Source organism: Crinia signifera, chromosome 4, assembly GCF_055691185.1.
Source record: "Crinia signifera chromosome 4, ASM5569118v1, whole genome shotgun sequence".
NCBI lineage: Eukaryota > Metazoa > Chordata > Amphibia > Anura > Myobatrachidae > Crinia > Crinia signifera.
Window position 1 is genome coordinate 192,409,341 of NC_139220.1, and position 16,040 is coordinate 192,425,380.

The 16,040-nt window shown below is 44.1% G+C and overlaps 1 protein-coding gene across 1 annotated transcript in view; it reads right to left on the reverse strand.

Annotated features, from left to right (window-relative positions):
* Positions 1–242: 242 nt before the first annotated feature.
* The window catches only part of TMEM209 (transmembrane protein 209), a 44,053-nt gene continuing 28,255 nt past the window's right edge, over positions 243–16,040 (reverse strand). Inside the window, exons 12-15 of the mRNA XM_083183307.1 lie at positions 7,695–7,809; positions 6,142–6,239; positions 4,776–4,849; positions 243–1,286 (exon numbers count right to left, since the gene is read on the reverse strand). Of these exons, the coding sequence (XP_083039433.1) occupies positions 1,229–1,286; positions 4,776–4,849; positions 6,142–6,239; positions 7,695–7,809 (345 nt within the window). The 3' untranslated portion in view covers positions 243–1,228. The remainder of the gene's footprint in view (positions 1,287–4,775; positions 4,850–6,141; positions 6,240–7,694; positions 7,810–16,040) is intronic.

The following is a 16,040-nucleotide window of genomic DNA, read 5'->3' on the forward strand; positions in this document are numbered from 1 at the left end:
GATCTTGTGACAACAACCTACCCTACTTATTTGTATATAGTGTTTGACAGGATTAGATCAGAAATTCTACAATTAAGACCACACGACTAATACCATGGTTGTGAATCACATCCCCCAATATTACATTCCCATTAAAAAAAAAAAAAGTGTGCTTAACCACCAACAGGGCTGGTTTCTATGTCCAGAGGTAGGTGGACACTGTGTAGTACTATATTTTCTCATGGTAAAAAAAAAAAGTCACATAATATTTGATTGATTTATTATATAAAGAGTTCCACATAAAACACCTACAGTTGTTTAAGAAGTAACAAATTATCTATAATATAATAAAGAGGATTACACACTAAAACAAGGGTACAAGCCACATGGTTATTGCCAGGAACGGCACCATTGGGGGAAATATAATGGAAGATACCAAAATATATTTGCCACAATTTTAGAAAAATAAGTCCATGGCATTTTGTTATTTACAGCAAGCATTTTACCTCACAAATATAGAAGATGCCTTATAAATAAACTGAACACTGGCATTTTTTATAATACTTTTTTAAACAAAGTATTTAAATTCTTAAAGATTACAAAGAAAGAACGTTGCCTGGGTTATTCTAGTCCTGGAGAAATGGAAGTACAAATATCCAAAGGAGAGGTATTGTGCATAAATAGAATAAAAAAATAATAATAAAAAAAAGCATTTCTAAAAGCCTAGCCAATTCACCAGTGACCGTCTATAGTGTGGTTAGGGGTTGTAACTGCTAGCATAGTAATGCTTGATCAGTGGCTATGCTAAACAATTAGCAGTATTTATTGTATTTTTTTGACAACCAAGGGAAAAGTACTTTGGATGCAGTACTATAACACAGTACAATATGTTTCTTATATGGCAAATACATGCATAAAATTCAGATTGACAATGATAACACAATCCCCACAATATGGTATTACATTTGTTGGTAATTACTCAATGCAACCAGTAGGGCCAGGAATCAATGATGTGTGGAACAAACAATCAGCTCTTAAGATTCAAGCCTACTGCTTATGAATGGCCCTCTACCATATTTACATACTGACAACGCTGTTCTAGAACATGGGGATGACAATGAATTGCATAATACAAAGTTGTCTAAAGGCAGTTTCAGTTTAATTTACATGTCAGGCAGCTGAAGTGTCAGTAGAATTGCAGAAAAAAAAAACAACAAAACTAAATCTTCAACTTCTGTAGTATGAAACATTAGAGGTCGCCAAATATCCATAATATATTCACTCCAGATAAACCAAGATTGACTCTCCTGGGAATAAAAAAAGAAAACAGCTTTGAATATAGGAGTTGTTAAGCCATTGTAACACACACAGCTATATATGCATCAGCTTCAAAAGTGATAAAATGGGAGAGTGATAAACAGCCAGCCAATCAGCTCCTACCTGCCATGTTACATCATGTGTTTGAAAAATGTCAGTTAGGAGCTGATTGGTTGGTTATCACTCTCCATTTTATCACTTTTATAGCTTCGTGCATCTGGCCCATAATAACCACACAGCATTACAAAGCAGATGCACCTACACTAAGAAGCATCGGTGCAACACTGGGACCATGGGTATTGCAGGTCCTCAGACTGGGCACAAAGGAGTTAAACTTTTGGAATGCAGCAGTGAGAGACTCCTCCTCCACAATACCCAGCCTGCCCCAGGCCAGTGAGTTTACTACTTAAAAAAACCTAAGTAAGGGAAAAGAGAAGCAGACCAAAAAACACACCCATACAGAACAGTATGAAAAAAGGATAGAGCCCAGTGTTCCACTATGGTTTCAGAATTAACAGGTAAGACCAAAAATCCTTTTTTTCCCTTCAGCCTATGGTATCTCACTGAGGCCATGGGACGTCCCAAAGCAGTCCCTCAAGGGTGACAACGCTCCCGACCTGCATGGAGGACCCTTTGGCCAAACGCTGCATCAGCAGAGGCAAATGAGTCAAAACTGTAAAAAAATGGATAAATGTATGAAAGTAGCTGCTTTGCAAATCTGCTCAGGAGAGGCACCCCGGCCTGCCACCCAAGAAGCTCCAACCGAGCAAAGTGGAATGGGCCAGAACCAAAAACGTAACGCCCAACAGCAAATAAGCCTGAAGAATGGCTATCCTGATCAACCGTGCAATGGTTTGTTTAGAGGCTGGCCAGCCTCTCTTATGCATGTCATACAAGATAAACAAGGGGTCTGTCTTTCGAAAAGGTATCAAGTTTAGTGTCGCTAAATTTGAGTCCTCTGAAGGAAGACCGGAAATTGCAAAAGAAGGAATAACTATCTCCTGGTCAATGTGAAACACAACTTTAGGAAGCTAGTCCAATCGGGTGCGTGTAAGGCCTTTAGTACAACAATCAAATCCCATGGATGAACTGGTGAAACAAGGTGGCTACAGGTTCAAAACACCCTGTAAAAAGGTCCTAACAGCAGAAGACGGAGCAATTCTCTTCTGGAACAAAACAGACAATGCCGATACCTGAACTTTAAGGGATGCCAGGTGCAGTGCCCCTTCAAGTTTGACTGCAAGAAAGCCAAAAGGGGAGAAAGTACTGGCAGGGGGGGACGGGACGACCCCCTTGTTGGGAGCACCAGGTTAAATATGTTCTCCAAACTCAATAGTAAATGTGGACCATAAGCTGGGAAGTGAGGAGAGTAGACCTCCTCAGACGGGAAGATGGAGACAGAGACCTGCACTGAGGAGGTGGGGACGGAGCTATGTTCCATGGAGAAAACCCCCAGCCCAGAGATAGATCATTTTAACTATAGATAATTCACTGGTGACCTAGTGGGGAGCCTGAATGATGGAGACCCCCGCTGCTTCTGCAGCCAGCAGTAAAATGCAGTTAAAAAGGTAGGAGCGGGGGTCCTCCTGGAGGGAGTCTGCTTACCGTACAGCCAACTTCCTGCGCCGTCACAGCTCTCCGATTTCCGAGATATCTGGCCATGGAGGTCAGATACCTGGCACAGTGCAGCTGTAACGATGCAGACGGGTGCGCTGTATGAAAACAGAACCCCAGCAGCTTGAAAATTAAAGGAAAAAAAAAAATTAAATGAAGTTTAAAATCAGGGCTAAAAAACGCCCTGCTCCTAAAGGTGTGCCCTTTCCTGAGGCACCATTGGAAAAAAAAAAACTGACTGGCCTGGGGCAGGCTGGGTATGAAGGAGGACCAGCCTCTCCCTGCTGCACTCCAGAAGTTTGCCTCGTTGGTGCCCGGTCTGTGGACCCATGGTCCCAGTGAGACACCATATGCTGAAGGAAAAATAGGTGTGAAAATTGCCAAGCAAACCTTTTTAATACAGTTTCTCAATGCTTGGACAGAAGTGAGCGGTGTGTGTGTGTGTGTGGTAGGGTGGGTACGCCTTAGGCTGATCAAAAAAAGAAATAAAAAAAACCCTCTCATATCTGAACAACTAATTGTGCATATTGTCTTATGTGTATGCTGAATTGTGCACTCCTGCGCTTCCCATGCTGCACTGTTAACCAGACGATATTGCACACAATGCTGTGCATATTAAATAAAGAACAGATCAGATATCATTCGGTTATTTATTAAGCCTTCCTGGTGTGTACCAGCAATCTTGCATAGTTCGAGGCAAAGGTAAATCTTCAACCATCTGCAATTGGTCTTCTTAATGTGTACCCAACTCTTAAGCAGCCCATACACGCTGCGATGCGGGCTGTCCGATGTGTGCTTTGAGGTGTGCGCTCCCGCGGCACCTCATCGCACAGAACAAAGTATTGCACATAGAGGTGACAAAAGCAGCTTCACAAAAATTAACAGATAGAGGGCCAGATTCTCTAAGCTTCAAAAGTGATACAATGGAGAGCAAAGCCAGCCAATCAGCTCCTACCTGCCATGTCACAGACTGTGTTTGAAAAATGTCAGACAGGAGCTGATTGATAAAATGGAGAGTGATAAACAGCCAATCAGCTCCTGTCTGACATTTTTCAAACACAGTCTGTGACATGGCAGGTAGGAGCTGATTGGCTGGCTTTGCTCTCCATTTTATCACTTTTGAAGCTTAGAGAATCTGGCCCTAATTATGATGTGCAATACTTACATATCTGTATGTGAAAGTCTTATTTTGAATAAGAACCACAAAATTTGGTTTGAAAATAGGCTGCACAGCGTGGAACTCTCAGTGGTGCAGCTGATGCAAATCACCGGGGCCTGATACAATGAAGGGGTCTACAGTAGGTGGCATGAGTTAGTCTGCGGCCGTTGCTGTGCTGTGACACTATGTTCCTAAATAAGGAATGCCACACCTGGTTCAGCTGAAGGAAGAGCCCATCCCTCAGAGCACACAGATTACAGAGCACATGCACAGCATGCCTGGAGATTTAGTCCAAACACAGCTTTTGACAGGTTCTCATGACCAGCACCAACATTTAAAACCTAAGGAGCAGACCTCCACATGCTGCACTTCTACCTCGGGTCTAGGTAAGCAAATATGTGTTTGTCACCCACTGCCTGCCACACTCACCTACTGTATCTTCCAGTCACCCTCAACATCTCCCAATCATCCTCTGCCTGTCCTTGTACCCTATGAAATAAACCCACTGCTTCTACAGTCACCCTCTGCCTCAAACCCCACCACACCCCTCAGTGTTCTATACAGCAATATTGCATGCTGGACATATGCTAAAATGCATGCTATATGATGCCGTCCATAATCTTCCACAGATTTTTGCTGCATATTAAGTGTGTGGAAGTAAGGAGTAAAACGGTGTAAGCATACAAGGAATTCTACAGTAACTTACCCAAGCATCCCAGATTCTTTGGTCTTTATTATGTACAGGAACATAAGTAATGTGTGAAACAAATTATTTCTTCCCTTAAAATACAAGAGATAAAGAAAAAAGGACATTAGTCGCATGTGCATTACACATTATTCTCCCATCCAAAACAGACATCCATATATGTTGGTTAGTGATATCTAGCTATAAACATACACATATGACAGCTACGGTAGGAATAGGTCCTCTTCATTCATATCTGCCAGACTGAGGGTCTTCAGATCTTTAGACAACATTGTGATAAAGGAAGATTTATGTACTAAAGTTAAATTCATTTGAGGACAGTGACCCCAGAGCTGCTGCAGTATAATGGTGGAACCAGCAGTGCAGGCATTTTAAAGTGTCAAGCTTGCCCACAGCTCCAACTCTTCACCAACAATTTATTTTACAAGTGTCTTATACAGCAAAGTAAACTCCGAAGGGCAAATATGCAGACAAGACAATTTAGAGCAAATAAACAAAAATAAATGGGTGTGGATGGAAAAGGTCCTACAGTCAGTAGGTCAACATTGACAAAAAAAATCAACATGCAAATAGGTAGACATTCACAAAAGGTCAAGGAAAAGCTAGACAAAAGTATTTTGCACTAATGTGTACCCTTAGTCACATTCAGATGTGACAAACAGCTTCACAAGAACGAGCAGATTAATTTGCAATACAGTACTTACATATCTGTGGGTGAACGTCTTAGTTTGTATATCATGTATGAATATTACGCTATCATACAGTAACAAGCTCTTCACTGCAAAAAAATATTGTCCATGGGTTGGAGAAAATCTTTCCTAACCTGATCTCCACAAACTCAATGGCAAACAGTAATTGTGCATGAAAGTCCGCAGAAACAGTTTATATTTAAACGTGTAACCTACAGAGGTTGTGTTGCAGGCAATAGCCACGTAACCAGTTAAGAAATTTTGGCTTGCTGTAATCAAATTCTGCCCAAGCAGTTCAAAAATAAAACAAAGTGTAACATGTATTCTAATGGTGTGTACACACGGTCAGATGTGCCTTAAGATCCTATCCACGATCCGATCAGGTAGGATCGTGGATAGGATCTTAAGGCACATCCAATTTGCATCCAATCTTGACTATATAGTGCAGATCTGCACTATATAGACAAGGCAGCCAAGACTTTCTGGTTTCCGATACGTGAACGCGCATCGGGATCGGATCGGGATCGCAAGGGTAAAAACCCTTGCGATCGGCATCCGATTCCGATCCGATGTTGACTAGATCGTCAACATCGGAAAGGAAATCGGACCGCGTGTACACACTATAACACAAGTGCAAGCACAACCAGTTTCTAACCACCTGGTTGTGTAACAGTTACCTTTGGCAAGTTGTAGATGTGCTTCTGGTAGACCAGTTCATAGTGGGGAGGATTAATACTGCTCTGGTGGATGCAGAATACATTTTCATTTGTGGTATCTAATCAGAGAAAAGCAAATACCACACATAATTAATTAGTGGCTTATGGTAATGTTGCTGCATTTCAAAGAAATAACATCCAGTACTAGACTATGATAAATGCAAGTTTTATAACGCAACACTAATACCTATTTCACACCACCCCTTAAACCCAGATTATTGCCAGGTTGACCAAGGTAGAGGTGCTGTGTGAAAGCACCACACCTTACAACCCGGGTCGACTAACCCTGCAATTTGACCTGGGTGAAAAGAAGGACTCCACTCCTGCTACTCGCCTTCAACAAAATCTGCACTGGCTCGTCAATTCCCCTCCAGAATCCTCTTCAAACACCTCACACTCACATATAGGACCATCTCTAATTCCACGCTAAAATTCAGGACTTTGCCCGTGCTGCACCCCTTCAGTGGAATGCACTCCCTGGCTCCATTAGACTCTCCCTAACCTTGCAAAGCTTCAAGCGGGGACTGAAAACTCACCTATTCATAAAACCGTACCCTTCCACTGCATAACCTAGTCCTGAGGCTGGTCCTCCGACCCCCTGCCTCATGCCTTGACCATCTCTGCCTACTTACATCCTGCTATCAAGCCACTTCCCACTTGCTTTCACCTCATGTATTCTGTTTGTCTCCCATTACTAGATTGTAAGCTCCTCAGAGCAGGGCCCACTTTCCTCCTGTTGTCAAAGCCCTCTTCTCTTCACATTTCAATCACAGCTCTCACATACTCATCGACCATCTTCGTCCACATACAACATACACCAGCCTCTAGTAGTACGTTGACGTCAACAATCCGTGCCCCCACTGTATTCTAGTTATAGCAGAGGTTACAATTCTGTATATTTTGTCAAACAGGACATTGGGTCATAAAACACCTTCTTAACCATTCTATGTTTAAATCATGCCATAAACCAAAGTGATTTTAGCAAGCTTTCTGGTCAGACCTAAAGTGATGAAACAAGTTTGACATCCCTACATTAATATGGAATCAGATGGATCAGCCCCTCTAGGGAACACAGATTTACTTCTTTCTAATCTGCTTATCCCTTTTGCTGTATCTGTGGTTATAAGCTCCTTGAATGTACATATACACACACACATTCCGAGAGTTATATACATTACTAGTAAGCCCCCTCGATGCAAAAGATTTGAAAGCTAGTGTGCTACCTTCTGTATTTGGGCATGTGTGAGAAACAGGTGTAGTTTCACTCTCTGCCAGAAGATGGCTTTTCACACTATATACACACACACACACACACACACACACACACAGCCTGCTGATCCCACTGGTCCTGTCTTGTTGTGAGAGGTTTCTACCTGAGGAAGGTCCTTGATAGGACCGAAACGTTGTATTACTACTTCAGATGCCTGAATAAAAAACTGCTTTGATGAGCCCTGGGTGAGTGCCTCTTCAGAGACAGAGACACATATATATATACACACACACATAATACTTACCAGGTTTATCTGGTGTCTGTACAAAGTGCTGAGAGGTGAAGGTTTTCCCATCAGGATACTTGGGATGAGGAGGTAACCGAGAGTCAAGGTATGTACAGAACATATGCATGACAATCTAAAAGGGGTGGAAAACAAACCTACGTTATATAATAATAATAATAATAAAAATAAATAAATAAATAAATAAATATATATATATATATACACACATACATACACACATACACACACACACACACACACACACACACACACACACACACACACACACACACACAACCAAAAAATAAAATGGGAAAACAAAGAGCATATAGTGAACAGGGACAAATCGTTTTTGTACATACGCAACTACACATCTGCACTCTTGCATATTTACGATCGCATTATGCGTTACAAGCATCATAAGATATGTGCAACCTGAAATCTATTGATCTACATTCTAGAGGGAAAAAAAGATTTTTGGCTTACCTGGAAAATCCATTTTTACTGAACCCATGGTGGACATTGGAACAGTGGGGTGTGGGTTGAGTGTCAGATACAGGTACTAAAGAGGTGGTTTATTTAAGTGCACCCAGGCTCCTCCTTCATGCCCCCTACAGACCCTGTTTGTTATACAGTTAGCCGTATGAGGTACAGGAAGAGAAGAAATAGAAACAGACAGAAAGATGTTGAAATCATCCTCCTGGTCAGCCAGGTGCGCATGGGTAGGCGCCCAGTGTCCACAACGGATTCCGAAAAAAAAGGGATTTTCCAGGTTTTTTTGCTTTAACCTTGAGTGGTGGGTTTACCTGGGGCAGGTTTGTCCTGCCCCAAAAATACCACTCAAGCTGCACTGCAGCCGCTGCTCCCCTGGGGCTGCTGCGTCTGGCTTTGGCTTTTTGCAGAAGTTTGGGGCCTTGGACTCGGGTGTTTGGGTTCCCAAGCGGCCCGAACTTCCTAAACTGGGCCTGGCATCGATGGGGGGGGGGGGGTCGCAAGGGATGTATGTGCTCACACACGTAACAATCAGTAGCATGCTTGGAAATTTCCCATTCCTGCAGTGCAGCTCAGCCTGAGAAATTTCTAGATATACCACCGAAGAGGTTAATGCCACTGGTGGACAATGGGACAGTGGAACATCCCAAAGCTGTTCCCTCACAGGCTGAGCTGCATTGGGGACATGGCACCAAAAAGCAGAATCTGACGTGGCGAACGTGTTAAATCTATGACCACGAATGAAAGGGTGAGACGCACACAAGTCCCAGTCCCTATCTTTGCCGGGCAAAGAAGAGAGGCGCTACATCTGTATATACGGGTACGTGAGGGCTTCCTTGCCGCAATCATGTTCTAACTACATCAGGAGAAACACACTTTGCTCTCAGTTTTGCTGTTTCAAAAGCCAGGCTGTTAAGTCAACCGGGGAAAGTCTGGGTTAAGACACTTCACCTGTGAGAAGATCTGGCCGTAGAGGAGTTGCCACAAGTGCGCTACTGACATTGGTCAGGAGATCTGCAAACCTGGCCCTCCAAGGCCAGGGGGGATCCAGGAGAATGGCTATTGTTGTCTCCTGTTTGAGCTGCCGAAGACGACGAGGGAGTAAGGCCACCACAGGGAAAATGTACAGCATAGAGAACGGTCATGGGGCGGACAGGATGTCTACAAAAAAATCTGGTGTGGGGTCCGTAGCATGGAAGCATGCAGATGAAGCAGGAGGCAATGGAGGTCTATCTGTGGGAGTGCCCATCGGTCGACCAGAGCTTTGAAGACGTCCAGGTGGAGAGGCCATTCGCCTGCATGAATGCCCTGCTGGCACAGAAAATCGGCCTCCCAGTTCTCCACTCCTGGCGTATGTAATGCTGAAAAGGTTAATAGGCGACATTTTGCCCAATGGAGGATCGGAACAACTTCGTTAAGGCGGCCCTGCTCCTGGTCCCACGATGATGATTTATGTAAGCAACTGCAGTTGCATTGTCCAACTGGAATTTTACTGCTGTGGAGTGGACAAGAGACTGAGCACTGACCAGGGCTGGGTAAATGCCTCTGAGCTTGAGGATATTGATGGAGTGTTGACTCCTCCCGAGACCAGCATCCATGAAACAATTATCTGCCCAAAACTGCTCCCCCAGCCCCTGAGACTGGCACACGTTTTTAGAAAGACCAAGTCCTGGATAGTAAATAGACGACCCTTGGGAAGATTTGAGGCATGAAGCCACCAATGGAGGGAGATTCTCACCCTTCTGGAAAGGAGAAATGTCTGATCTGATCCCCAGAGGAGAGTGGTTCCAATGACGAAGAATCTCCAACTAAAGGAGGTCTGGAGAACAGCTGGGCAAACTCCATGTTAAAACATGAGACCATATTCCCAAAGATCTTCAGGCAAAGGTGAACTGAGACTGTGGTGCGTGAGGAATTCCCACAGAAGGGCCTTCACTCAAACACTGAAAGTTGGTGCAATAGCAATTGCTTTTTGAAAAAGCCACCCTGAGCACAGTAAAAAGCGTTGAAGGAGATCAATTGTGCACCCAGGACTGTGACTGCTACCGCCCTTGCAACTTTTGGTGTTTGATTGAAATCTACTGGCTCTGGCAAACATCTCAGCCACCACTCCAGGAGCTGGAGGAACATTCAGCTCTCAAAGATCTTGATATCTGCCCTGGCATAACTGCAGATGGCAAGGCATGGCGCATCAACCATACCAGCAGCCATGCAGGGTGCAGCCTCAATCAATTCTGGCCATTATTGAGCCCCGGCCATGTAAGCTGTAATAAGGAAGACAATGTGATAAGGAGGATGCTTAATATAATGCTGGACATAATCCTGCAACGGAATATAGACTGATACTGGGTTTCTTACAACACCACAGTGCGCACGATCAGCCGGAATGGCTTAACCAACTTAAAATTCCTGTACATCCAAGGATACTTATCCCAGCTACAATCCATGCACGGCATAATCACCAAACTTCAACCATACTATAATCTCCCTGATACTCACAATTCTGTGCACATTGCCTCTTCCATTATGCACTCCCCTCTTCTAAGCACTCATGAGCTCTTTACTTACTTCTCTACTTGTACTTTCACATCCACATCCTATCGCCAATACAAAAAACCACAATCATCCACCTATATCTATCTCTCCTTTTTAATCTTATTAGCTGGTGACATATCACCAAACCCAGGCCCCAATAACCTGTCCCATTCAGATTTAATTGCTTCTAAGACTAGAAATTCATCAAACCTCATAAATATCACATGCCTCCCACCACACCCCAAACAACTTAAATGTGCCCTATTGAATGCACGCTCTGTTTGCAATAAATTAACATCCATCCATGACCTCTTCATCTCTCACAATTTCAACCTGCTGGCTATTACAGAAACCTGGCTCACACAATTAGACACGGCATCACCTGCAGCACTGTCACATGGAGGTTTCCATTTCACTCACACCTCCAGGCCTGGTAACTGCAAAGGAGGTGGAGTTGGTATATTACTGTCACAAGACTTCACATACTCCGTTCTACCACCAGTTCCTTCACTCACATTTACATCATTTGAAGTTCACTCTATTAGGGTTTTTTCCCCTTTCTCTCTGCGTGTGGCTGCTATCTATCGCCCACCTGGGCTTCCCAAATCTCAATTTCTGGAAAATTTCTCTGCCTGGCTTCCCCATTTCTTATCCTCTGACATCTCCACTATCATCCTGGGTGACTTCAATATTGCTATTGACAGTCCACAATCTGTGCATGCTTCCAAACTCCTCTCTCTAACCTCCTCTCTCGGCCTCTCCCAGTGGTCCGACGCCGCTACTCATGTGGAAGGTCACTGCCTGGACCTTGTTTTCACCAGGCTATGCTCAGTCTCTGATTTTACTAACACTCCCTTCCCTCTCTCTGTTCACAATCTCATAACCCTCTCGCTCTCCTCCATTACCCCAAGCTCACTGACACAGAAATCATGCATGCCTACTCTAACCCGCAGAAATACTAAAGCTATAAATTTTTCACAACTTACCACCTCCCTGCAACAACAGCTCTCACTAATTTCTACACTTACCTCTCCTGACTCTGCTGTTTCCCACCTCTACCAGACTCTTGAAACAGCCCTTGATGAAGTGGCTCCAGCTACCCACTATACCCCACGTAGGCTTAGATGCCAACCATGGCACTCCAAAGCAACAAGACAACTACGAAATCAGTCACGTAAATTAGAACGCCAATGGCGTAAATCTCGTAATATGACTGATTTCCTCACATATAAGACTAGCTACTACTCCTACTGCAATGCTTTGGACACGGCCAAACAAACATACTACCAATCTCTCATCTCTTCTCATGCCACCAACCCTAAGCGACTTTTCAACACCTTCAAGTCTCTTCTGTACCCTCCCCCTCCTCCCCCACCGGCTACCATCAGTGCACAAGAACTTGCCTCCTACTTTAAGGACAAGATTGATAACATCCGAGATGAAATGGTATGCTCTTCTACTACCTCTAACCCGCTCTCTTCCCTACCTGAACCCTCTGGCACTTTCTCTTCATTTGAGCCCACAAATGGAAAGGAAGTATCTGCACTCTTCTTATCCTCCTACTCTACTACCTCTCCCTTTGATCCTATACCTGCACAAGTTATAAAAAAATCTATCTCCTGTGCTTATTCCAACCTTAACTAACATCTGCAATCTCTCTCTTGCTACTGGTACTTTTCCATCTCTGCTCAAACATGCAGTGATTACTCCTATTCTAAAAAAACAGAATTCTGACCCTAACTCTCTCTCTAACTATCGTCCTATCTCTCAGCTCCCATGCCTCTCTAAGCTACTGGAGAGACTTGTCTACTCTCGCATCACAAACTTTCTTAACTCTCACACCCTATTAGACCAGCTTCAGTCAGGCTTCCGCTCTCAACACTCCACTGAGACAGCACTGACTAAAGTGGTGAATGATCTGGTAACTGCTAAGGCTAAAGGCCATTACTCACTACTTATTCTTCTAGATCTATCTGCTGCATTTGACACTGTGGATCACACTCTTCTTGTAGAAACACTACACTCCCTAGGTCTTAATGATACAGCCCTTTCCTGGTTCACATCTTACCTATCTGATCGCTCTTTCAGCGTTCGCTTCTCTGACTCTACTTCCTCTTCACTACCTCTGTCAGTCGGAGTTCCGCAAGGCTCAGTCTTAGGTCCTCTGCTGTTCTCCATCTATACTTCCTCTCTTGGCAAACTAATAAGCTCTTTCGGATTTCAGTATCACTTATATGCGGATGATACTCAAATCTATCTATCAACCCCAGACTTGTCACCAGTGGTTTTGGGCCGAGTTTCAGAATGTCTCTCTGCCATCTCATCTTGGATGTCTTCCCGCCAACTCAAACTCAATATTTCAAAAACAGAATTACTTATATTCTCGCCAACTAAGAACAGTTACCATCCTGATATCTCCATCACTGTTGACAACTCGACCATCTACCCTACCCCACAAGCTCGTTGCTTAGGGGTCATCCTCGACTCTGACCTGTCCTTTCTTCCCCACATTCAATCTGTCTCCAAATCATGTTACATGCATCTAAAGAACATATCCAAAATACGACCGTATCTCACACAAGACACTACTAAATCTCTTATACATGCACTCATTATATCCCGCATTGATTATTGCAATAGTCTCCTGACTGGTCTTCCCAAGAACAGACTCTCACCACTACAATCCATTTTAAATGCTGCTGCTAGGCTGATCTTCCTTGCAAGACGCTCATCATCTGCTGATCCGCTCTGCCAGTCCCTCCATTGGTTACCTGTATCTTACCGTATTCAATACAAAACACTTCTACTAACTTATAAAGCTATTAACCATACTGCACCAGCATATATCTCTGCACTTATCACAAAATATCTCCCATTTTGACCACTCCGCTCTGCACAAGATCTGCGTCTCTCTTCTGCACGGATCACCAGCTCCCATTCACTATTACAGGACTTTCATCGGGCTGCTCCCATCCTATGGAATGCCCTTCCACGCACAATAAGACTCTCCAATAGCCTCCAAACATTCAAGCGTTCCCTGAAAACTCACCTCTTCAGGCAAGCCTATAATGTTTAAGTTCTACATGCATAACCCTCTGAGGCACTTCTGTATTATATAGCTACCCTTCTGGACTTGTAACTTGGTGGGACTGCTATGGTATTACTGGTGCCTGTCCTTGTGTTTCCCCCTATATCCCTATAGATTGTAAGCTTGCAGCAGGGCCCTCCTACCTCCAAGTCTGTATGTTGGGTACTTATGTAGTATCTGGGCTGCCGATTTCTAAATCGGGTCGAATCGGGCACATCGCATCGCATGCGACCATCGATGCGATGCGATGCGATGACCCGATTTTTCCATAGGAATCAATGTTAAAATGGACTGAGTCCATTTTAACATGGAATTCAATGGGAAAAAGGGGTCCTTTTCATACCCCTACTATCCAAGTGGGCATGGAGTTGGATATAAACCTGTGGCGAGCGTAGCGAGCCACCGAGCCCGAAGCGTGGCGAGCGTAGCGAGCCCCGCGAGGGGACACAGAATACCGGCCCCTCGCGGGGCTCGCTTCGCTCGCCACGCTTCGGGCTCGGTGGCTCGCTACGCTCGCCACAGGTTTATATCCAACTCCATGCCCACTTGGATAGTAGGGGTATGAAAAGGACCCCTTTTTCCCATTGAATTCCATGTTAAAATGGACTCAGTCCATTTTAACATTGATTCCTATGGAAAAATCGGGTCATCGCATCCGATGGTCGCATGCGATGCGATATCGCATCGCATCGCATCTGATTGTATGCCTTAACTTAAGGCATACAATCAAAAAATCGGCAGCCCAGATACTACATAAGTACCGTATGTTGTTACCCAGTTTGTTTTATCACTGTCTACTATTGTAAAGCGCAACGGAATCTGCTGCGCTATGTAAGAACCTGTAAATAAATAAATAAATGCCCGCAATCCTACCCCCACCTCCTTACTCTCCATTTGGATGAAGAACTTTGAGAACATTACTACCATTTGGTGAGCTGGATTATTTGTAAGGAAGAAAAAAAAAACGGTACTTGTGAGTTATCTGGGCTGCCGATTTTTTGATTGTATGCCTTAAGTTAAGGCATACAATCAGATGCGATGCGATATCGCATCGCATACGATCATCGGATGCGATGACCCGATTTTTCCATAGGAATCAATGTTAAAATGGACTGAGTCCATTTTAACATGGAATTCAATGGGAAAAAGGGGTCCTTTTCATACCCCTACTATCCAAGTGGGCATGGAGTTGGATATAAACCTGTGGCGAGCGTAGCGAGCCACCGAGCCCGAAGCGTGGCGAGCGAAGCGAGCCCCGCGAGGGGACGGTATTCTGTGTCCCCTCGCGGGGCTCGCTACGCTCGCCACGCTTTGGGCTCGGTGGCTCGCTACGCTCGCCACAGGTTTATATCCAACTCCATGCCCACTTGGATAGTAGGGGTATGAAAAGGACCCCTTTTTCCCATTGAATTCCATGTTAAAATGGACTCAGTCCATTTTAACATTGATTCCTATGGAAAAATCGGGTCATCGCATCGCATCGCATCCGATGGTCGCATGCGATGCGATGCGATGTGCCCGATCCGACCCGATTTAGAAATCGGCAGCCCGGATAACTCACAAGTACCAAAAAAACAATTAAGTGCTGGAAACCTAAACTTTTGGTGATGCTTGTATTAGTATGATACTTGACTAATTAACTCATTTATTTTTGTGTTATATTATGATATTGTGCATTAATTGTATTTTTTAATGGAAACATAAAATATTTGATTCCAATTAAGCGCCACTTGAATATTGTTTTTTTTTGCTCTGTTTGGGGGCTGGCATACCTCCTCATAGTGGCTGCTAATATACATATATTTAGACCACTGCAAACTTTAGTGCCAAAGACATCACACCATACTGATGGCTGATCATCACCTCTTTAATTAAAGCATCTACCCTGGATTGAGTTATCGGACGCTCCTTAGAGAATGCAGATTCCTTGAGGCCTGACAATACCTCCCCCTCTGAATCCTCATCAGGCTCTGAAACTTCAAACTTCAGATACAGCAGAGGCTGCGGGACAAAGTCCTGGGGCCCTACACTTAGAGGAAGGCACCAGTATAGTTTGGAGTGAATTAGACACCTGTACCAACCATTGAACAAGGACAGAGGAGATTCACTTGGAAATACTCATCTGTAGGCAGCAGGTTGTTCAGAGATACTTGCCATCTCCACTGGCTTTAAGGGTGTCCGTGCAGCTACAAGCTGAGAGGCCAACTCCTTCATTGCTAAGGAGAAGGATGCAGCCCAGTGAGGCTCAA